General features: G+C 48.1%; 1 protein-coding gene across 1 annotated transcript in view; it reads right to left on the reverse strand.

Moving 5' to 3' along the window:
- LAMC2 (laminin subunit gamma 2) overlaps positions 1 to 23,504 on the reverse strand; it is a 54,239-nt gene that overhangs the window by 24,376 nt on the left and 6,359 nt on the right. The window contains exons 2-6 of the mRNA XM_006192995.3: positions 12,148 to 12,336; positions 6,695 to 6,830; positions 3,612 to 3,710; positions 1,262 to 1,398; positions 215 to 337 (exon numbers count right to left, since the gene is read on the reverse strand). Coding sequence (XP_006193057.2) covers positions 215 to 337; positions 1,262 to 1,398; positions 3,612 to 3,710; positions 6,695 to 6,830; positions 12,148 to 12,336 — 684 coding nt within the window. The remainder of the gene's footprint in view (positions 1 to 214; positions 338 to 1,261; positions 1,399 to 3,611; positions 3,711 to 6,694; positions 6,831 to 12,147; positions 12,337 to 23,504) is intronic.

The following is a 23,504-nucleotide window of genomic DNA, read 5'->3' on the forward strand; positions in this document are numbered from 1 at the left end:
AGGAATCCTCACCAGGGGTCTGACCACCTGGACACCCAGGTCTGCTCTGTTGTGCTGTGACTTTGTCAAATAGGGCTGAAGTCCCACCTGTCTTTTGGAGATGCTGCTCCCCTGAACACTAAGTGATGTGATTTCCATATTTTCTAACTCCATTTTTCTATCCTGACTTCCTGGTCTTACAAGTTGGCTCCTATAGGAAAAATACCACACATACCAGGAGCTACAAAATAGACAGGGTCTGATCGTCTTGCCGAGCTGAACACGTCTTGATGGCGCTGTGACCATTGGAGCTTTGCAGGAGATCCATTTCTTTGGACAGCCTTCCAGCCATCCACACCTGGAACACAAATAAAACCGTTCTGCATTTGGACAAACCTCATCCTCTGTTGAGTTAAATGAAGCAAGACTTGGTTGCTAAAAGTCCTAGCAGTGAGCAGCAGGCAGACTTTTCTTAATATTTCTGCCTTCGTGTTCAGTCCTCAAAACTTCTGTGCACCTCTCTACTTGGTCCTCAGCATCACCTGCCCCTACCCTACAGCTGCCTTGACGTCTGTGAGTTTGACTCTTACAATAAGAGAGCATGTTTTCATCCGCCTGTAATTTGCATTTTTATTTTATTTATAGAAACAGGGTCTGATCTTAGTGAGGTAAGAAGGTCCGGTGTGTTCAAAGAGAAACTCAGAGTTGCAGTCATATTAATCTCCCATGTTTTTAGAGTGCTCTGTAGTTTGGTAATTAATTTCACATAAATTAACTTGCTTGGCGTATGTGAAAGCAGCAACATGAGTGACTGAATTCCAGGAAGACTCACATTACACCTCCCAATCCAAAGGAGTGATTCTTTAGTGGTTTTGAAATAGATGGGGTGGGAAAAGCAGGGAGAGGAAAATCTGGTCTCTTCTTCGTTATTCTTTTAAGTTATTATTCATAAGGTGGAATGAGCAAACTGTTCAGCTCTAACTTTTTCAAGACACTAGGCTCTGCGTTATTGCCTGAGAAAATAACATACATTAAAAGCTAGAAGATATCTTGTAATAACCTTTAATGGAAAAGAATGTATGTATACATATGCATGACTGGGGCATTGTGCTGCACACCAGAAACTGACACATTGTAACTGACTATACTTCAATTAAAAAAAAAAATGCTAGAAGTGAGTTGCTAAGATGACTTGAGGACCCCATCCTGAGGATGGAAGGCTATAAGCACAAAATCCTATACAACATTAAAAGCAAAAAACCTAGAATACAGAACGTTTTACCTTGGTGGAAGGTAGAGGTGATTCTGTGGACACTGTAGCCTCCGGAGCTGTGGCAGCTGGCCGAATGCCCATAGCAAAAGCACTGGGTGCAGCCCTCAGGGTTCCCACTATCCAGGTGATAGTAACCCGGTCGGCACCTGCAGTGGCGTTTAGAAATCGGGACAATATTACAGGTTATTTCTTATCCCTGCAAGGAAGATGATGACTGACCACTTCTACTTTCTCCCCACACAGCCCATTAATTCCCAGAGGTGAGAAACACCACGTCACACGCACCAGCCCCACTCCCTGATGGATAACACAGCCCCCCTTTGGGTGCGCATGAAGAAGATTCACTTTCATTCTGGTAGAGCAGAATCATGTTGACCTGGTGGTCTGGAAGCAGTGATTTTCCCATCCTTGGTGAGGAACTGAGTGGAGGTCGCATGGGCAAGATGGAAAGGGATCAAGCAGGGATATGCAGAGCTGGCCCTGTCCTGGGGCAGGTGTTTAATGGGGACAAAAGGGTGGGAGGTGTGAGCCAGGAAAAGAAAGCCCCAGCACCCGCTGAGCTGTGCTGACTCCCCAGAACTCCACCCTCCCTGGCACTGCCCGGCACCCCTGCCCCCTGCACCTGGGCTCTGGCCCACAGGGGACGGGGCAGCGGAGGAGATGCCACAGAAGGATGGCTGGAGGCTCTCTACAAAAGCAGCAGGTAGGCTAGGGTCCCCCTCTGCTCCCAGCTCAAGCCCTCCAGTGGCTTCTCTGAGGACCACAGTTGCCAGACAAGTCCCAGATGTTGGGGTCATAGAGAAGAGGGCAGGGGAAGCTGGCAAGGGTTTGCTTTTTCTCTGTTCAGGTGAAGGACATCATTCTACATGAAATGATAGCAGTTTCAATGATCATCTACTCAGCACCTGGGATATGCCAGGCGCCGTACCTATGCTCCCTCATTTAACCCTCGCTACAACCCGTGAGACAGGAGTTGGTATTTCCAATTTGCTTGGCTGGAGAGACCAAGGCCAGAGAGGTTAAGACACTTGTTCAAGGTCACACAGCTGGTAAGTGGCTGAGGGAAGATTCAAACTCAGGTACAGCTGCCGCTAGATCACGTGGTCTAATGTTCATCGTGCAAAAGCACAGAAAAGCAGGTTGGCTGTGAACAGCAGACACTTCAGAGAACAGCTGTAAATAAATATTGTGGTTTTCCCCTATAGGGCAAGGGTTTAAAAAAATCATTATAGTTTCTGTGGAGGAAACCTATAGATTAAAAGAGATTAAGAAAAGAAGGGAAGAAAGGGGGAGGGAGGGAGGGAAGTGAAGGGAATCAGGTAAAACTAAACGATAGTGTTTAAGGATGTCCTTGGGCAATAAATTATGAAGAAAAGTAAGGAAGTCAGAATAGTGGTCACTTCTAGGAAGAAGGGAGGGTGTGATCATGGGGGTGGCATATTTTTAGCAAAGCCCTGTTTCACATCATTGGTGGCACTGACAACATTTGTTTTATGTGACTTTCTATTTCTGTCTTATAGTTTGAAACCCAAAATGTTCTTCCAAAGTGACTCCTCTTGTAACACTTACACTGTTTCCCTACCCTGACCTCAGCAGCAAAGAACCCCCTGAAAACACAAGCCAGGGATGTACCTGGCATTTCCTCTGCCCAGGTATAAGCGATTGGCAGCAGGCCAAAGACCTGCTTTCTTACTTTTAAGGAAGTAAGGAGCGAGCCTTCACCTCTGGGGCCTACCTCACAGCCCTCTGCTCACAACCATCTCAGGGAGGGGAAAAGGTTTAAGTCTGAGCACTGCTTGTACGTAAGGAATTTCCTGCAGCAGCAACTGAGGATGGATCAGCCTCGTGGCACCACTTGCCCCAACGTGGCACCCAAAGGTGAGACCCAGAGGGTTCTTGCATCTCCCCCCGGCTCGTGGGTGTGCGTGTAACCACCATCCCATCCCTGGCTGGGCTCTTCTCTGCACACGATGGTTCTGTATGGCCATATGTTGCGACAGTCTCTGCTCCTAAGATTTCCCCAACACGTTTAATTAGGGGACCGGGCTGAGGCATGTAAGCCCATCCTTGCATCGCCCCTCGTCTCGGGGCACCTGGGATGCAGAGCCAGCTGGACAGCGTGTCCCCCGTCACAGCACAGACAAAGAGAAGGGACCCAGCAAAAGCAGGAGCCCAGGGAGACCTGGGGGTTGGCTGCATTTTTTTTTTTTTTTAAGTTTTTGAGGACAGTGGTCAGGAAGAAAGAAATCGGTATCTGTTAACTGTCCTTCTTCCGTCACTGCACTCAGAGGATGAATTCTCATGCTAGCTGCAGAGGGACTCTCCGCACTGTGCCTGGAGGGCCACAGTTCACACAGACCTGTCACAGCGCTCTCCGGTGACAGCTGGCTTACAGACGCAGCGGCCGGCGTCACAGGGCCCCGAGATGCCGGCTGGGTCACAGTCACACTTGGAGTCTCTGGGAAAGAAGAAAGAGAAATTGGGGATGTGTTTCCAAATGCTTTGCAAACGTACACAGAAAGCTCAAGTGCTCATAAGCAAATGGCACCAACTTGAGTCAATCTCTCATCTTCAGGGAGGCCTCTCTCAGCTATTCTTGTCCACGCTAATCTCTCTCAGATCCGTTAAGAATTCGCTTGTCCGTGCAAGTGCTACTCAAAGTGTGGTCCGCGGGCGGCAGCCAGGCCAGGAACCGCTTGCTGCCCACTCCTAAAGGCAGGAGGGTTTGCGCCGGAATGTAGACCAAATTCATCGCTAAACTGTTTAGTTTCCTTTGGTTGACTGTTCAGGTCAGCTGACATTTTAAAAAAGTGTATCATTTATTTCTCTGTTGTTTAATTCAACGGTGTCTGCCTTCATCACGACTGACTCCACGAACTTGCTTTTCAGTTCACTTAGTTCTTGCTTTTAGTTGCACTTCTACTGAGATGTGATTCACACACCATGCAACGCACCCCTTTAACGTGTACAGTTCAGTGGTTTTTGTTGCTGTCAGAGTTGTGCCACCATCCCCATTACCAATTGCAGAACATTTTTATTACTCCGAAAAGAAACGCTGTGCCCCTCAGGAGTCACCCCACTTCCTACCCCCGGCCCTAGGGAACCACTAACCAAACTTTTGCCTCCACAGACTTGCCTATTGTGAACGTTCCCTGTGAATGGAATCACACAACATGTGGCGTCTGTGTTTGGCTTCTTTTACTTGGTATGTTTCCAAAGTTCATCCATGTTGCGCCATGTGCCACTCAGTAGCTTACCCATTTTACAGCTGAATAAAGTCCCATCACATGAGTGTCCTATGCTGTGTTCATCCGGTCACCAGCTGTTGGGCATCTGGGGTGTTCCCACTTTTGAGCTATTATGAATAATGCTAACACGAACAGCTGTGTGCACGCTTCTGTGCAGGTACGTGTGTTTTCAAATCTCTTGAATGTATACTTAGGAGTGAAACTGCTATTACTTTGGCTGATTTTTTATTTTCGGTTGCAAGACTTTCTCAGTGGAAAAAAAAACCCCCAGCATTTTCATTATTTAATTTTGGCACAATTGCCTAGTCTTGTGCAGACCGGTGACTGACGCACTGATCTGTCACCAAGTTTGGCACACGAGCATGTGTACTTACCTCACGGTTCTAAAACTGAGTTTCTCGTCTTTTCCCAGCTGACCTGCTCCTCCTCTGACTGCTCTGCGATCCCATCAAATCCTGTCTGAACCCCCTCCTCCTCCCTCCCAGTTCTCATCCAATCAGATGCCAAGTCCTATCAGGCCTCCTGAAGCTTTCTTTCCCTCAGTTCCCTCAGTTCCCATGGTCTCCCCCCTTCCCTGGCCCCTCCAGACTGCCATCTGGGCCCTCTGAGAAACAGGTGTTCAGCCGCTACTGGTTGCTAAGCAGCGGGGAGAGTAGGAAAAAGGAAAAGGCCGCTGTTCCCCAGGGTGGGTATGTGAGCGGCTGGCACCCTCTGTGCGCCTCTTCCTGCAGCGGTGAGCAAGACAAAGCCCAAGGGGGCTTGCATCCCAGTAGGAGAGACAGACAGACAGACACATACAGAAAAGGAGAGATTCTAAAACAGCATTATCAGAACTTGGAGGGTGAGGACCGGTGAGAAGGGCCTCTGGGAGGAGATGGACGAGGTGGGGCCGGAGGCCCGTGACCTCTGCCTGGCTCTGTGGGAGGGAAGAGGGCTCTAGGCCAAGGCTGGGGTCACATTCATTTGGCTTCTTTGAGGAAGGAAAGGAAGGCTGGGTGGCTGGATGCAGGGAGCCAGGGGAGGGGGTGAGAAATGGAGCGGGAGCCTAAGGCAGAGGATGGAGAGGGCGGGAGGGTCTGGCAGGGCCCTGCCGGCCTTGATAAGAAGTTTGGACCTCCTTCTGGGTGGGAAAGGAGGTCACGGAGGGCGGCGAGCCAAGCAGTGGTACAACCTCCTTCGTGTTCTAAAAGGGTTACAGTTCACCACTATATATAAAAGTAGATTAAAAAACCAAATTTATTCTGTGTATCATGGGAACTATATTCAATATCTTTTTAACAACTTTTAATGAAAAGGACTATGAAAATGAATATGTGTGCATATATGCATGACTGGGACATTGTGCTGCACACCAGAAATCGACACATTGTAACTGACTATCTGCCAATAAAAAATACATGCATACATACATACATACATACATAAAAGGGTTACAAAAGGGAGACAGGGCCCAGGGAGGGGTCAGGGAAGGCTGGGAGAGAGTAATCCACACGAAGACCCGGAAGGTAAGAGAACCTGGGACCTCGGTGGCAGGGACGGTGCGCCGCGGCTGGGGGCGGCGGGGCTTCTACCCGCGATGGGGAGGAGATTCCGCTGCGGGCGGCCTTCAGCCTGTGGCCTCACTGCCAAGCTCCCCCCACCTAAGCCGCCCCAACACCCTGCCGGCTCTGCATCTCCATGGATTGCTTGCGTGATTTATAACCTAGGCTCCATCTTCTTCCAAAAAAGAGGTTGAGGAGGGATGGAGAATGCTTCAAGCTAAAGGAGATTATAATTATGCCAAAAAGCTCGTCTCCAAATCCATTTAACTGAAATGAGTCCCAGGTTAAAATTTGAGTGACTCTTTACTTCCATCCTCGTTCATCTAAAGTGGGGAGGGCGGGTGGGGGGGTTGTCGAGGTGAAGAGCCTGGGCTCAGAGTCAGACCTCGGAGTCTGAACATGAGGTCCACCCTCAACAGGAGCGCTGGGCATCTTATTTAACCTTTCACCACTGAAGTTTCTCATTTTCAGATGAGCACAATGTTAGTCCCGACCTTGTAGGGTTATTGTGAGGATTAAATGAGATAACCCACAGAAGCCCTCGAAACAGTGTTTGGCACAACATCGGTGCTCAGTAAATGTACGTGGCCCCCGACGTGGACACGATTGCCTTTATTCACAGCGGAAGCCGCAGTGGTGGGGCAGGTGCTTACAGGAGCCTCTGGTCTCGGGTGCACCCAGCGTCAGTGAGGGTGTGGAAGCCCGGCAGGCAGCGGTCACACCTGTCCCCTGTCACACCCGGCTTGCAGCTGCACCGTCCAGAGTTGTCACACCGAGCACTGAGAGAACCTGCAACCACAGGGTAGGGGGAAGGAAAGAAGAGAAGGCAACATTTAGTGTATATGGTGTTAGGAAGCACCTGCCACCCTCTGGGAGCTCAGTAAGCCCTAGGTAGTAACCCCCACCTGCTGCTTCCAGCAAGCTGTTCACACCGGCTATGCATCCGCCCACTAGAGGAAGCACTGACAGCCGAGGAGCACTTCCTCGGGGAAAGGAACAGAAATGACTCCTGAAAGCAGTATTAGTTAGTGTATCTGCTCTGGTGTCAACATTAAGTAGTTTGTCAGACCCTCGAGCTCTCAAGAAGAAGGACAATTTGTGAATGAGCACAGCAGCCTCCACGAAGGGAGTCAGGACGAGACCGTGAGCCGCCTTCTCCCTCATCTCGGGCCGGCAAACACCACCTTTTCAGGGTCAGTGCTTGCGTGGTACGATTTTTGTTCTAAGAGTACAGAAAGGCCTCTTAACCAAAAATGGCTCTACATACCTGGAGCGGTAGACATTCTCACCCTGGGAGCATCACCCCTTGTGGGCAGTGAAGACCCTGTGCCTTGTATCTGGTTTGGTGCATGAGGGTAGGGTACCTGTCCTGTGGATAATATTTTACAGACATGCTCTTCCCTGTAAGTGGGACCTCCCAGATTGGATGCTGATGGAAGACAAGAGTGCTCAGACCAACAGATGAGCCCACTCTGGGATCCAGCCACTTCTCACCACCTCCCTTCTAGCCCCCCAGTTCCAGCCTCCCTCTTCTGTCCCCTGGATCCTGCCCCTCCGTCGCCTCCCTGCCTCCATCCTTGCCTCCCTCAGCTCCAATCTCTCTATAGAAGCCAGAGTGCTCCTTTTAAAATGGAATTCAGATCATAGGACTCGTCTAAGTCTTCTGGTGGGTCCCCTGTAGAAGCAGAATAAAATGCAAACTCTGCAGCATTGCCTACAAGACTAGTCCTCTCTGACCTCATCTTCTACCCTCTTTCACTAAGGTCCAGCTCGCTGCCCCGCTCCCTGTTTCTGGAATGTGCTAACTGCTTCCTACCTCAGGGCATTTGCACTTGCTGCTCCCTCAGTCTGGAATGCTCTTTCCCTACAACCCCCCCTGGTTGGCCCATTTGCTGCAGTTGGGGTCTTGATTGAATAGTCCTTCCTAGAGAAATGGTCCCTGACTCCCGCATGGAAAGTACCCACCCCACTGCTCCCCCAGTCCTTAGCCCTGCTCACTTCTGAGCACCTCAGCTGGATTCCCTGTGCCTGGCACCACGAAGAGGCCCAGAAATCTGCTGAATTAATGCACAGATGCCAAGAAAAAGGAGTTAGGAGGAAGCCAGAAGCCGAGGTGGAAGGTGTCTCACCGACTTTGTGGCTTCCCTGCGCCTGGCAGAACTAGAAATCAATCCATGTGTCTCACCCACCTGTGGTCATCAGGCTACTCACAGTCTATAAAGCCAGCAGAACACTAACCAGTTGTGCCTCGTTTTCTAATCTCTTATCTGTCTAGGAAACTTCAATTCACTTGTGGGTACAATTCAAATCAATAAAGGTATTGGCTCCATGCCTGTGTAAAGGCTTTTATGCCACAGGTGGAATGTGACATAAATTAGTCACGTTCACAGTCAGAGTCTGCGAAAGTCTCCATGTCATCTCTGCACAGCTTGAAAGGGCCCTCAGCGATCAACTGCATCTTTTGAGCACCTGCTGTGTGTGAGACACTGAATTAGGCGCTTCATGTGTATTAGCTCATGGTATCTACTGGTGAATTAAGAGCCGAGAGAGGGAAAACTAATCCATTTGTGGATAATGGGGAGCTACCGGAGGTTCAGGCAGGCGGCGACAAGATCAGACGAGCAGCTCTGAGGGACAACTCCAGAGCAACTGCAGGACGGCTCGGGGACGGCAGGCCAGCGGGCTCTCGTGGAAAGAAAGTCCTCCCATGACATGGTGGCCTGGATCAGAGGAGTCTGGGTGGGAAGGGGAGGGAGGGAAATGCTCTGAGAGCCCCTGCAGATGTAGAATGAACAGACTTGGGGTATGGATGACAGGGGAGGGGTGGATCACACGGATGACACCAGGTCCCCGGAGTGCACACGAGGTGTGAGGCTACTGACAAACCAGAGAGGGCTTTCTGGTGGAAAGGTGGGACAGGATCTCACACTGACACATCAAAAGAAGGTGATGGGTTTAGTTACAGACACTGAGTTTCTAGTGGCATATTCAGGCGGACGTGTTCACCTGGAGCTCAAGAAAGAGGCTGGAGATGAAAGGCTAGGAGCCCTCAGCCCATGGGTGAGACAGGAAGTCTTAGCGAGTGTAGGCTCACTCCGGGAGCGGGTAGAGAGAGGAGAGGAAGGTGCCTAGGACAGAAATGGAACCTCACTGGTTAAGGGAAAGGGTGGTGGGAGGGGGAAGAGGTCTCAGGGGAGTGAAAGTCGAGGGGGCAGAACGCTGAGGAGGGTGAAGGGAGGAGGAGGGTGGGGTGGTTTTCAGGATCCGAGGCAGGAGAGCATTTAACCAGGTGAGAGTGGGGAGGGGCCGCTGGGGTTGGCATTTAGAGACAAGCAGCAGACAGAGCTGAGAAGGCACATTCCTTTTTGTATTTGTGCTCTGATAAGTCAATGTCTCACCCAGAGTAGATGCTCAAAAACGTAGTTTATACTCAAAAAGGTAGTTTATGGTTATATCTCTAGGTTTTCTTCAAGTCTTGCCAAGTTGGAATGGAGACTTACACAGGCTCTCACTCCGAACGGGACTGATTTACTTCATGTTCCCAAACTTCCGAAATAATAGCGTGGGGTTTTCAAAGTATCTCATTAAAATAAAAACACGTGTCCCAGTTCCTACATCGTGAGCTACTCTTAGGGACTGGGAACAACTGGGTTTAAAGACAGAGGAAGGTTTCAGCTTCCTGTTTCAAGTTCGTGTCCCTCTAAACACTCTGTATAGTAGACACGGTCCCCACGCAGTTCAGGACTCAGGGCGTATTCTAGTTCCAGAGTATTCTGAATCGATTAATATTTAAGGACAATTTGCTTCCTTTTGAGAGCTCTTTAAAACGACATACACTTGCGTTTTTAAATAGCACTATTAATATTATTTAATCATTATATTCAATCATAATTAAATTACTATCTAAGACATGTTTTAAATAATAACCCAAATGTTACAGTCTGAGGAATCCACTGTTGGGTCATATATATGTTTAAAAACATAAAATTAAGAGAACAAGACCAACATCACTGATGTCCACACGGATCTCAAGAATTTAGGAGTCAGAGGAGGGAAACACACACACAGTAAATTTCAAAGTAGCTGCAAGAGGTTACACCCGTGGTTACAAGAATTGAGAATAACTCAGCCCACAAACTCATCACCTAAAAATAAGCCTAGTTGCAATCTTTAGGAGAAGCTGATGTGACATTCCAAATCTGCCACCACATTGGGGATTATGCGTGCTCTTGGCTTCATTTGCCAGGCATGGAATGGGAGCTTTGGGTAAGATGCATTTTTTCTGCATCTGAAATTGAATAGACAACCAATTCCATTGGGCAGTTAGTATTTGAAAGTGAAAAATCCCCTCTGGCTGACTGGGAGACTGAGCAATCACATGGGGACTTAAACTTGTGCCACTGACCTAGTGATCCGTGCAGCCAGCACGTTGCCGGGGATGGCGCACGGTGCGAACGGTCCTGCCACCAGCGACAAGTTCCATTTCCCTCCCTAAGCCACTGACACCTCATTTGTAAACTGAAAATAATAATAGCGCCCTCTTTACAGGGTTATTGGGGAAGATTAAATTAATTATGGGATCAAAGCATTTAGAAAATTGCCTGGCACAGTGTAACGAGTAACGCCTGTTAGCTCTCATTCGGGATATAAATCATCGCTGGGCGCCACCGCTTCCTACCAGGCTGTTCACATGAGATAGCCATTCCCTAAAAGGAAAGAAGGAGCCAGGCTCATTGTTGCCGGGCGAGCAATGGACTGCAGTGCACAAGAAGAGATGGCGTGGAGTCCTTCATCACCTTCTCTCTCTGCTGGGCGGCAGCCTCCTCTGCTCGGAGACTAGCAACCCTGTCTTCAGGCCAGGCTTTCCAGCCGAGCCAGTTACATTTCTCAGTACATTCTGGCTGCTGGGTTTGCTGGGATGACTCACACAAAGCTGCATAACCTCAGGGCATGTGGGCTCTTCAGAGAGGTTAAATGCCCATGAAAGTGGAACCATTTTTCTTTTCATTTTTCTTTACGAAGTTCTCTGAGTCACAGGGGGAACTGCTAAATCCCAAGGGTTCTGGATGCTGAGTCACAGCCACAAACCATATCGTAACAGCGGCTCTGGTGAACTGGGGAATGACTGCTGGTAGACGGGTCTGTATCACCACAGGGTCACCCCCGTTTTCTCTAAGGCACCCCAACACACAATACCAGCGAGTCATGGCTGGGCCGAAGTCTGCCCGTTTTTAGATTCTTTCAGCTGCGGCTATGAATTGGCCCCACAGAACTACACTGAGTCTTAGCCACGCACTAAGGCTGTATCTTTTAGATAGACTAATATTTATCATATTATGCTGTGAAACACTTTCTGGCAAAGAGGAGAAACAGATACTGTCAAGGAAGATAACAGACAAATAAGGAAGCTTTACAAAGTCCCAACTGACTTAACAGAACTCCCACTCTCTCCCTCTCTGTATTTACTAACGTGTCTTTACCGTCTGCCCACGATGAACATAGCACGCCGTGTGCATTTGTGTGCACGAAAATCGCCTGTGCTTCTGCGAATACAGCATCGGGTGATACATTCAAACAGGCCCTCCTATGAACCAACCGCTCTGCTAGCCGCTTCCGGGTTGTTACTCTATCTTTGCTCGTTCACAACCCTGTGAATGACTCTAATCTGCCTTCTTCGTCTCATTAGCATCATTTTATATTGCTAACACCTAGCATAGCACCAGAAACAGTGTTACTGTTTCTAATCTCTCATTTTCTGAGAGGTGGGGCAAAGGGATGGTTATGAATACAAAGAATTGTCACTGAAACACGGCAAGCCAGGCTCAACGCCTGTCAACTGCTGGGAGAAGTAATTGTGTGCCCCATTTTGTACTAGAATTCAAACGAATGTGCCCTGAGAGCACAGCTGGTTCCCACAAACCAGATTTAAGAAAAACACATTTCCTTTCAGGCTGGAATTGCCAACAAGACCAGTGTCCAGTAGATTCCCAGTTGTTCAAGGAATTGAACATTCCCCTCTTACCCTGCCCTCTCCCTCCCTCCATCCTGGCCCCCTCCCCCTCCCTCCCTCTCCACCCCCTCCCTCCCGCCCCTTCTTTCCAGCCACCTTTGGAGTCACAGTTGCAGGGCAGGCAGCGGTCCCTCTCTCTCTGTCGGTAGAAGCCCTCCTTGCACCTCTCGCAGTGGATGCCACCCGTGTTGTCGCTGCAGTGGAGGCAGCGGAATCCGTTTCCCGTCAGCCTGTGCAGTTCCTGATCAAAGACGCATTGCCTGGACTTCCCATTGCAGTCACAGACTAGGGGTCGGGACAGGAAAAGAGACGAAGTCAGCAGAAAACAAGCCAGGGGCAACTCTCCCAGGCGTTTTATTATCATTGATATAAATCATGCCCGGATGCTACGTACTAAGTTAAACTGCTCAGTAGCATAAGGTAAGAGGGCGAGATGGGCCACGTGGGGGTGGTGGGAGTTCCCACTCTGCCTAAAGGAAGCAGGGCGGTGGGCGCGTTGCCTGGGAGAACACACACGAGTTCAGGGTTGCCAGACGGTCCGATTCCACAAGAGAAACCAAAAATCTTATCTCATGTGTTTTTAGGTGAAAAGTCCTGATGTAAATATTAGCAGGGAATTCATTGTTCAAACTCTGTGCAACCCCACAGAACAAGTCCATGGCCTGGAGAAGACCTGAGGACACCAGCTGGTGCACTCGGACATCTGTCTAACAGCCAGTGACGTCAGCCTTTCAAGACCCACAGCTCCCTCCCTCCAGCGACGGTCCAGCCTGAGGAGCTATGACTGTCAGACAGGCACCCCCTCCTGCCTCGCTGTGCCACGGCTCTCCCAAAGCCAGCTGTCCAAAAGAACCCCAGGCCCATGAAGAGTGGCTCTTCTCAAGTGCTTGGGGAAGTTCGCCCTGTGCCTGTTTCAAAGAGACTCACAGAGTGACTAACGGCTCCATGAGGGACCACAACGGTCAACGAGATAACAGGGGACATGCCTCCCATTGTCCCTGGTGCACCACAGACACTCGAGAAATGTTTCAGCCATGGTTTAGAAAAGACAGTGAGCCTTGAGGTTAAAAGAATCGTGTCGAATGCCCGTTCTGCTAGCTCCTTAGGCAAATCTCTTTGACTCTCTGCATCTCATTTCTTCTTTTTATCAACTTGGGCTGATTATCTGCCCGCCTGGCTTTTTGAAAGGATGCCACTGAGAAATGAACGCCGAGTCTTTCGTCTAACACTGTTTCATTCCTCACTCACATGAGACAGGCATTGCCTCAGAGGAGAAAAATGCAGCTCAGGAAAGTTAAGTAACTTGACCCAGTGGAGAGCTGGGATTTGAATCTCTGTCTGATGCCAAAACACGCTTTCTTTCCCCCCAGGCACACTGTCTCCATTGGCTGTGCAGCTCCAGTGAGAGCCTGGCTCTGGCAGTGCCCAGGCCCATGGCTTACCCGGAGCACTGATTTCAAAGTCAGCAAATGTAGCGACATGTCCAGAGCAGCTGCCCTGAGCAGGCCGCGCCAGCTTGGAAGGCACAGAGGGGACTAAGGCAGTCTGATGAACTTCCTAAGTGACTTTCTTACAACGGCTTCTAAAACTCAGCCTCTTACTATTTTGGATCCCACCTAATCCAGGCAAAATCAAAGCATCTATCCAGAGCCCCCTCTGCTTACACTCAGCAGCTCAGGGAATTCTCGCAGGAACATTTTAACAGGGTTTAATTATTCCCATGCAACTGACAAAGAAATGAATGCTTCAAGGGGGCAGATGTCTCACTTGAAGTCACGCAGCTAAATGGGAAGGATGTGATTGCCCCCAGGTCCGTCTGGCCACAGAGCCCTTGCCTTTCCCTGTTACCCTGCACCTCGAGGATCTGGTTTACCATGCATGTGGGCGTTCATCCTGTAACCCCCCCGTTAGAGAGTCACTCAGCCCTTTCTGCAACTCTTCCCCATCTAGTAAGACGTCCTGGCCCTCCTTAGATAACACTGGTTGTTGTAAATTATTTTGTATGCAGTTTTAAATCTGCCTCCCTTCCTGTAATTTTTACCACGTGTTCTTGTTCTTCCCTGGAAAACAAAATACACACACACACACACACACACACACACACAGAGGCATACCTACTCTCTTCTTCATTTATTTACTTACTCATCAGACATTTATTCCAGGCATTGTCTTACGAGGCACTGCATCAGCCTTTGAATATCTGAAGATAGTTACAGCATCTCCCTCTTTAGTCTTTCCTTCTCCAGGTTAAACTGAAGACCTGTCACCTCTAGGACTTTCAACCATTCTCCAGGTCATGATTTCTAGATTCTTTTGGACAACTCTCCTAGGAACAAACTCTAATTTTCAATGTCTTTCTTTAAATGACCAGAATTGATTACAGTTCTTCAAGTGTGGTTTGAACAGCTCAGCTAACAACAGGACTCGATATTATAATTCCATGGTTGAGCCTCACTTCTCATTAAACTCACAGCATATTAAGTCTGCATTCAGTCCAAGCTCCCAGGGCTCGTTCACAGAGCTGGTGCCAAGCTGAGTCTTTCCGAACAAATGCCTGTGTAACTGATGTCTTGGGATTGCGAACAGATGTGCCACACAGCTGTCATGTGTTGTGAAATCTCCACCGAGCACATTGTTAGGCACGTACAAGAGCTAAACTCACCAGCCAGCCGTCCTTGTGAGGTTATTCAGCCCATCACATGCTGAGCCAGTGCCCTCCTTGTGTTTTGGGAGCAATCTCAAAATAATTACAAATTGTCCATTGTGCCTTTATTATTCAGAACAAACTTTTGGCTGGTAGTGATCAATTTCATAAGGAAGTGATTTATTTTAAAAATAGATAAGCTTGTTATAATCTTTTCTTTAAACCATTTCCCTCTCCTTCTGTCCTTTCTTCTTTAAAACTCTGAAAGAACTGAAGTTCTTCCTTTCAATTACAGTTCCAATAAGGGAGCTCTTGACCCAGCATCTCCACTCAGGGACTGGCCCAACAGCTACCAACCTATTGCTAAACTACCCTCCTCTCTCTCAAATGGGCTTCCGTCAAAGCCCAGGGTTATGCAGGCTGGAGTGAGGGGACCTGTGGGCCATGACAGGAGACAGCCATGAAGACACCGTCTCCGGCCTTGCCTGGGGGTCTTTTAAGTTACTGAGCTGCGCTGAGCTCAACACTCAGCTGCACTGCACTGAGCTCACCACTGAGCCTTCTAAACACCCACACCCAGAGAACGAGAGAGCGTTTGCTCCTTTTGCAGAGAATAATCCTTCGTGTCATCGATGCATTTGAAACATGGGTCTCTCGCAAATCTCTCAAATTTAGACTAACTTCCCTAAAACCAATTATAATTTATTCTCACTACTGGGGGAAAAATATTTATATTTCAAATTGCAGGATATTCTTGCCACTGGACTTAATGAAATGGGCCCCATATAACTTGTGCCTGGTCTGTTTTATTCTGTGACCGATCTCTGCCCAACTACTACTATGGACACATCAGTTGCCAAAGGGCACTGCCAGGCCAGGGGTCAGGCAGCAGGGAGCAGTGGGGACTCTGACAAAAGGCTAAAGGGAGAAGCATCCCCTCACCCCCCGCCAAGGGTAGCCACCAGGGAATGATGCCCATTGCAATAAGCGTTTCCATTTATGCTTTTTTAAAGGCAGAAATTTGACTTTCTTTATGAAATCTACTGAGTTTCAAATGTTGACAAAAAAATTTTTTTTAAGTTTTAAAAATAAAGTTGTGCCCAAGGGCAAATCTTTGCACTTCACCCTGCTCTTCTAACAGGCAGAAAACACATCTCATGCTTCAGAAAAGAAAGCATAAAGCCCCATTGCACAGCACAGAGAGTGATCCACAGTAGGCACTTAAGGCTTTTTTTTTTAATGAACAAATGAATGAATGTTCTCTTGAGCTTCAGGAAACCCCTAGGTGTGTTTCTGCCATCTACAGGACTCCATGCGTCCCCACATGTCCGGACACGCCTTATGAGTACAAATACCAATATTAAGCCATCACTCTCTTCCCCACTCCTTGAGGGGACACTTTTCCCCCACGTGACCCCAATCCAGAAAACAGCCTTTCTTGGTAACTATAGTGATTTATCTGGTTAACAGACCTGCATACACTTCTGTAACACATTTGAAAACAAGAGGAAATCCTAAAAAAAAAATTTTTTTTTATTATACTTTCCTTCCTTTATGTTTAGCCTTGTTCAATTTGATGTCTCAAATTTTTTTCATTTTTATTTTGTAATCTACTTGCTCATCTTCCAAATTTAAGGCCAGCTATAAATTTTATAACTATGTTGTTTAGTTTCCATCAGGGAGCCTTCATACAAAAGTAAGAGATGGAGGTATAAAGATGAGGGTCTTGGACATGTCCCGGGTTGGCTGGGAACCAGTTATCAGAGTCCATTCTCCCAACAAATACACATGGAGCATCTCTGTGCCAGGCCCTGTTCGAGGCACGGGGGATTTTGCGGCAGACAAAACCAATGGATGGCCCAGCTCTCGTAGAGTTTTCATGCGAGTTGGAGGAAAAGAAAACAAACAAGACAGATAACATAGAGAGAATACGTGGATAGTGACATTTGTTATGGAGAAATACACGAAGCCGCAAACGAACTAGGAAGTTGGAGGGGGGTAAAGCGGGTAGGAAGGGAGGGCTGAAAATTTTCATGTGCTTGTTTGCTGTTTTATTTCTATTTTGGTATTGGTCTGTTTATGGTCTTTGGCCATTTGTTTATCAGGAACAATGCTGTTCTTATAAATTGTCATGAATTATTCATATAACAAACGTATCAAACCATCACCTGCCGTTTTGTTACAGGTGCTTCTTTGCCTCCCCTGACACGTCTCCTTTCTCTGCAAAGAACCTCCCTGAGAGATTTTGTTTTACTGATTCTTACTCCTTCCCCCCTTCCTTCTCTGTCCTCAGTCAGTGAGGTGTACATTTACTTCGTTCATTTCACAGGCGTCCCGTCACATCTAACAGGGAGGCTGCACGGGGTGCTGGACCCTGGGATCTCATGAGCCAGCAAGATTCCAAAAAAGGGAGCTGCAATGTTTTCCTCTGTCAGGTAAGACCTTAAGCACAGACTTATCTGATGTGCTTTGGGCTCTGTCACACACTCGTCACGTTATCGATGTTTTCCTCCTTCCACCACGGACAGGCACCGGTCCAGGACCTGGCATTAAGCTACCACCGCATCAGAAAAACACACAAACAAATCAGGCCCAGACCCTGAACCGACCTGGAAGCCTTACAGGGTCTGGGAATTAAAACAAGCAGGTTCTTCCTCCCTCCTTCACTGAACCCTGCGTGACAGGAGCCGGGTCCCATCCACTACTCTTATCTGGCTCTTCATTTGCACGGTGCTTTTTCTAAAGTAGGGACCGCTCTTCAAGGTTTGTCTTGTCCCCCCTCCATCCCTTTACTCCGCTTCCCTAAATCCTTGCCCTGTCTGCCAGGGTGCTCTCCACAGCTAAGCGAGCAAGATTCATCACACTTACCCCCAAGCCCTGCATAAACACATCAGAAACGGAACCATTTTACACAGATTTTCACCTATATCCTTCAGTCAAGAAAAGCGTGGGTGGTCATCCCGTCTGCCTGGGATGTGCGCTGCTTCCTTGGCACGTAAGCATTTATTATCATAATGACTATAATAGCACACCACAGCTGACCCTCAAGGTGCTTCTTAGAAAAGCCTGCGGGGCAGCCAGACACAGACTGGTCTGCCCACCGCCACCCTCACTCCCCCACACTCCCCCCCCACCCCACCCCCCCAGATGAGAGGCGCATCCAGGAGCTGGAAAGTCGGCAAACAATGGAGCAAGGTGTGCGGCACGCCCCGGGCTCACCTAACCCTCCCAGCCTCACTCAGAACTCAGCTCCAACGGGTCGGGGCAGGAAGCTCAGGGGCAAAGGCTGCTTCCAAGCTGCATCCTTAGGAGAATGAAAGGAAATGGAAAATATTTCCTAGGGCTGGACTCCGGCAAGGCCTTGGAATGATCAGCCTCAGGGGCTTCAGCTCATCAAGGCCTCATCTTAGATTCCCCGTAGGAAATGCTGCAAGCAGTTACGAGAACTTCTAACAATTTGGCTTGAATATGATCATCTGTGTATAAGCAGATCCTCTTTCTATTGTTCTAAATTTAAAAAAAAACATGCTTGCCTTTTACCATGCTGATCTAATGTCCGTCTTGTACGGTGGACCACTGCTTTTTAGTGCTCTAACAGTAACAACGAAGTTAACAATCCAGACTCCTTTCAAACCCCTGCAGACTTGCCCTGCTGGCCTCTCCAACTTGGGCTCGGTCCTCTTTTCTCTCTTGTTCACTGCACTCTGACACAGAGACCCTTGCACCCACGAGTCCTAGGAAGCACCAAGCTCTTCCCGCCGTGAGGCTGGCTGTTTCCCTTGCCTGGGGCCCTACCTGCTCCCACCCTCCCCGAGTCCCCGCCTCCGCAGCCAGAACTATGTCCGGAGGCACACATCGGATCGCATGCGGTTCCTACTGATAACATTTCAACAGCTTCTCCCTCTGAGTGCCCACAATTCTTCATCCCCATCCCTCCCCGGGCATTTGTCACTTTCTATCCTGAGTCATCACCATTTGTGCACAGGACTTCCTTCCTTTCTAGCATTTCTCACGTTGGTGTCCCCACAGTACCTAATACAGGGCTTGCGACCCTGCCTGCTGGGTCGGTGGCTGGAAGGGTGGCTGACCAGAAAGGTAGATGCAAGAACGGACAGAAGGAGGAAAAAAGCGAGGGAGAGAGGGAGGCAGGCAGTCTGATTCTAAGAAAAGCTAAGCCAGAACCAGAACATACAGAGATCTCCCAGGTGTCCAGGGACCCAATGTGAAATTTTCTCAACACAAGCTACAAAGTTTTCATGGTGGGCACACATAGCATTCGGGGTATAAAAAAAAACAGCTAATGTTTGAAACAAAAACAATCTGAGATGGGAACAGAAAAAACTGAGAGAGGACTGTGATTCTGAGTGTCCGAGACGTTCAGGATGCTGTGATGTTGCGTGTCTGTCACACCGGACGGACTGTTCCTGTGCCTGGAACGCCTCCCACCTGTGCGGGAGCCTGGAGCTGCAGTCTCACAGGGCAGGAGCCGCGGGCTGCCGGGAGGAGGCGCGAGGCCTGAGGCAGGCGCGCGGCCATGAGCTCAGCTTGCCGCGTTCGGCAGCCTGGAGACGCAGGGCCCTGGGCGGCCTGCGGGACTACCTCAGGGGCCAGGCATCCGAGCGCCGTGTTGGAACCTGCCAGCGCGTGCCGGCTGCCCTTCCGTGCAGCTTCGCCGCCCTTGCTGCCGTTTCAGCTGCTTAGTGCACCAACGCGAGTCAGTTAAACAGCAGCAAGTTCATCAACACGCCGCCCGCCCGTCACCTGCTGCGGGTGAGCCCCCGCGTCAACCGCCTCGAGGCGGGGCTCAGCGCGCTCGCTCCCGCAGAGGAGCGGTGCTGCGTGCCTTGCGTTTCCTTCCCAGCTCTTTGTGCCCCTCCCTCCCTTTCTGGCACATCGAATCCTTTCCTCTGCTTCCGTTTTGGATGCTCCATGCCCTACTGTCAGGTTTCCTCTTGGCTTCTGACCTTACCTCTCACCCCATCCTAGTCTGTGCGGGATCCTCTCCTTACCCCACCTCTAAAGGCTGGTGTCCCTCCAGGCTCAGTCCTGAACCCCCATGACTCAGCCTAGAACTCTCTCATCCAAGCCCAGGGCTTCAGGAACCACGACAGGGGCTGACATGCCAGGATACTTCTCTGGTCCAGAATTCATTCTCAGCTTTGGACCCTCATGCCCAGCCCTCCGCTCTTTACATTTCCAAGTGGTTGTCTCAAAATCTCTTTACACAAAGCATGTTTAAAAGCGACCTTGTGATTGTCGTTCCTTCAAGTCAGAACGCTGGAAGCTGTCCTTACACGGTCTCCATCTTTCTCACCTGCCCATATTCTACTCAGCACCCAATTTTATTGATAAAATGCACTAAATAGCTCAAATCCACCCACATCTACTCTAGACCAAACCCCAGTCACCTCTTGCCTGCAATAGCTTCCTAACTGAATTCCCTGCAACTTTTCTTGCCTCCTTCCACTCAGGAGTTGGAAAACTTTCCCCAGATTAAAATTTTACTAATACCTCTTTGCTTAAAACTCTGACAACTTTTCTTTGCTTTTAAAGATAAAGACCAGAATTCTTAACATTGCCTGCAAAGCCTTGCATGGTCTAAGTCTATCTACTTTTCCAGCCCGATTTCATATAACACTCCCTGCTGGGACCTCTTCATCTCTCTCCCATTCGTTTCACAGATACTCGATGTCTTTCCTTCCTCCACTTCTTAACATTCTTGTTTTAAAAGAAAAGCATTGCAGTGGGGAGATGTGAGTTGGGGTTAACAATCCCACCCCCTCATTTTTGTTTGTTCAAAGAAATTAAAATAAAAATTCAGTCTTATTTTATTATTTAGATATTTCCTTCCTCTGCGTCAAAGACCTGGCCTCGTGTAAACTTGAGAGCCCTTTTCTGCTCACAGATAGTAGCTGCCACCTCCAGGAAGTCAGCTGTAATCAGGGCCTTCATCAGAAAGTCCGAACGCAAAGCACTGGACTGAAAACGGTGAGTGAAAGTAAAGACAAGAATAGTTTACTCACTTTAAAAAAATACCTGGCAAATGCTGATTTTCAGGAAAAAGGCAATATTGAAAGTGCCTTTTAAGTAGCAACCTACTCTAATGCATTTAAAAAAAATTTTTTTTTTTACAAATACTCAAGCTGTAGATTGCTTATGAAGTCGGAAGCAACAAACACCTGACATCCATCAGTTTGGTGTCACAGGCATTGTAAGGTGTCATCCTATTTGCAAAAATTGAAGTCCCCAAACCTGAGAAACTCCAGATGATGAGGTGAGTGACCTTATTACATCATAACAGAAAGATGATGATGAAAATGATCCTAGGTATTTTCTAGCTTTCAACCCTCCCAGGTGAGATTTTTTTCTTTCCAAGGTTTAGTATGTTTCTCAGCTTGGGTGAATACTTAAAATATGAACATTTCATCATTGGAACTGATCTTGAACTTCATGGTTTTGTGTGTAAATGTCTCTTCCAGTCACATCTTCTTCAGGGGTGTCACAATATGTTTTCAAATTAGAACAAGAAGAGTGATGTGGCTCTTCCCTCGCTGAGAGTCTTTTATCTGAATTCAGTTCTGTGCCTCACACTTTTCACAGCTGCCTTTTAAGCCAACGCCACCCAAACCACTGCGGCGGAACCACTGCCGATCCATCTGCACCCCAGGACCTGGGAATGCCCAAGCGGTGTAAGGAGGTGACAGGAAGTGCTCCAAGGAGACGAACAGCAGAGGTCAGTGTTCTAACCACGGGCAAGTCCGAATGATAAAATATGGACAAATCTGTTCAACTGTAAATACTCTGAAGTCATCAAGAGTCAATGAAACTCAGATCACCACGCTTTCCTTTTAACTGGTTATGGCTTAAAAGGAGTCACTTCTATTCCTGAAGAGTTCATAGAACATTTTATTGCAGTGTAGACTTAAAAAGGGTACGTGTGGACTGTGGATGACTCAGCGTGGTGAGCGTTAGACCAGGAGACCACACCTGGAGGTACCTTCCCCCAGCGCCCCACCGGGGCCCAGGCAGGCAGTGGGGAGAGGGGAAGACGGTCCCAGTGAACAGGGAGGCCAGGGGTGCCAATTTTTGCCCAAGTAGCAAAGATGAACAGGAAGAGAAGGTTAGGACACAAGAGACAACACGAAAGAGGCAGGATGGAGACTCAGCAAGTGACCGTGGGGAGGACTCTATCTGAAAGAATTCATCGCCCACATGTAACCCCACACCCTCCGACCACAGAAATTGCTGTAGAAATTTCTATATTTCCATGAGACCATCTATAAAGAAAAGCATTCCGGTACAGAAAGCACATTTGACTGTCTGCTATTCAAAGAGCACAGTGTTCTTTGAGCACTTGCTACATGGCCCAGCAAAAGGTGTCATATGCCCCTTTAAGAATAGCTGAAGTCCAGGGCAGCTGGAGGCGACCCCTGTAGCAACAGAGGAACAAAAAGAAAGAAATCACATATGAAGAGTCTGAGTAAAGAAAAGTTTAAAAGGAAATTCTGATTTGTACTGAAACGCTTTTTGGAGTGTGCATTAAATGTGTTTTTTCAATCGCTTAAATTGTGTTTTGTTGGCTCCTTAAAAATAAAAGTGACCTAATGATTCTTCCTCTTTAAACCTTTTCTTGCTTTTATGAACAACATATTTTTGTTCAAGGAGATCAGCCACATTTTTTTTTTTTTTTTGCTATCACTGCATCCCTTCACAAGGATACACACAGCGAGGTATGTGCAGGCTTGCTATGCACCATTATGGTTCTCCGTTTTGACAAAAGAACATGGTAACTCATGTGCATGTACAATGTTGGGGAAAAAAATATATAGCGTCTTTTAAAAAATTCTTTTCTGAAAAAAAAAATCCATTTGAAAACAGTTAAAACTGTACTGCTTAGAGGGGAGGGTATAGCTCGAGTGGTAGAGCACATGCTTAGCATACAGAAGGTCCTGGGTTCAATCCCCAGGACCCACTCTGAGAACAAATAAATAAACCTAATTACCTCCCCTCCTCAAAGAAAAAAAAAAAAAGGACTGAAAAAAAAATTGTACGCTTAAAGTCAGGAGAATGAATTAAATGGTCTTTTAGGAACATGACCATTTTTATATAGCCACAAAGAGAAGTAACAAATATTACAGGAAGAGGCTGACTGTGAAGCCTCCAGCAGGGACTGGAAGCAACGTACCCACGTCCCAGCTGGACAAATGTGCTGCTGGTCCTCTTCCCACACCAGGTCAGCTATGGCCTGGCCTCTGTCCCCGCAGATCTCAGCATATGAAGACCCCCTCCTGTCCTGCCCCACGTACAACCCCGTGGATGAGGCAAGAGCAACAGCTTTGGGGATACTGTTGAATTCACTGCTGTTGCAAAGTAGACCAGCCTATTGCAATGAGAAGTGATTTTTAAACATTAGGAATCCCCTTTAACCAAGAACAAAATGGGCAGTGATTTGAAAGAGCAGTAAGTATGTTTAAAACTTTACGATCAATGTCCTGGCCGTGAAAGTGACCCCATCCGAAAAGACTCCAAAATTTATACCAATCGTCTCTAGCAGGGAGAGGAAATAACCCCAGGTCACAACGACGCATAAATCAATTCAAAACATTGACGGCAGAACAGGAAGTCTTCTTGCTGTCCCTCAACTGTCCAGAGCCACTTGGTCAATTCCAACCTGTGTGATAATCTAACAACAGAGTTGAACAAACAGAAGAGGAAACTTGGTAATTTGAAATCTGTTCTCTAGCCAATGCCCCAGAAACCGGAGTTTGTGCTTGGTTTTCACCTGTTGTTCGCTGACATTTTTAAAGGA

The sequence above is a fragment of the Camelus ferus genome, chromosome 21, assembly GCF_009834535.1.
Source record: "Camelus ferus isolate YT-003-E chromosome 21, BCGSAC_Cfer_1.0, whole genome shotgun sequence".
Classification (NCBI taxonomy): domain Eukaryota; kingdom Metazoa; phylum Chordata; class Mammalia; order Artiodactyla; family Camelidae; genus Camelus; species Camelus ferus.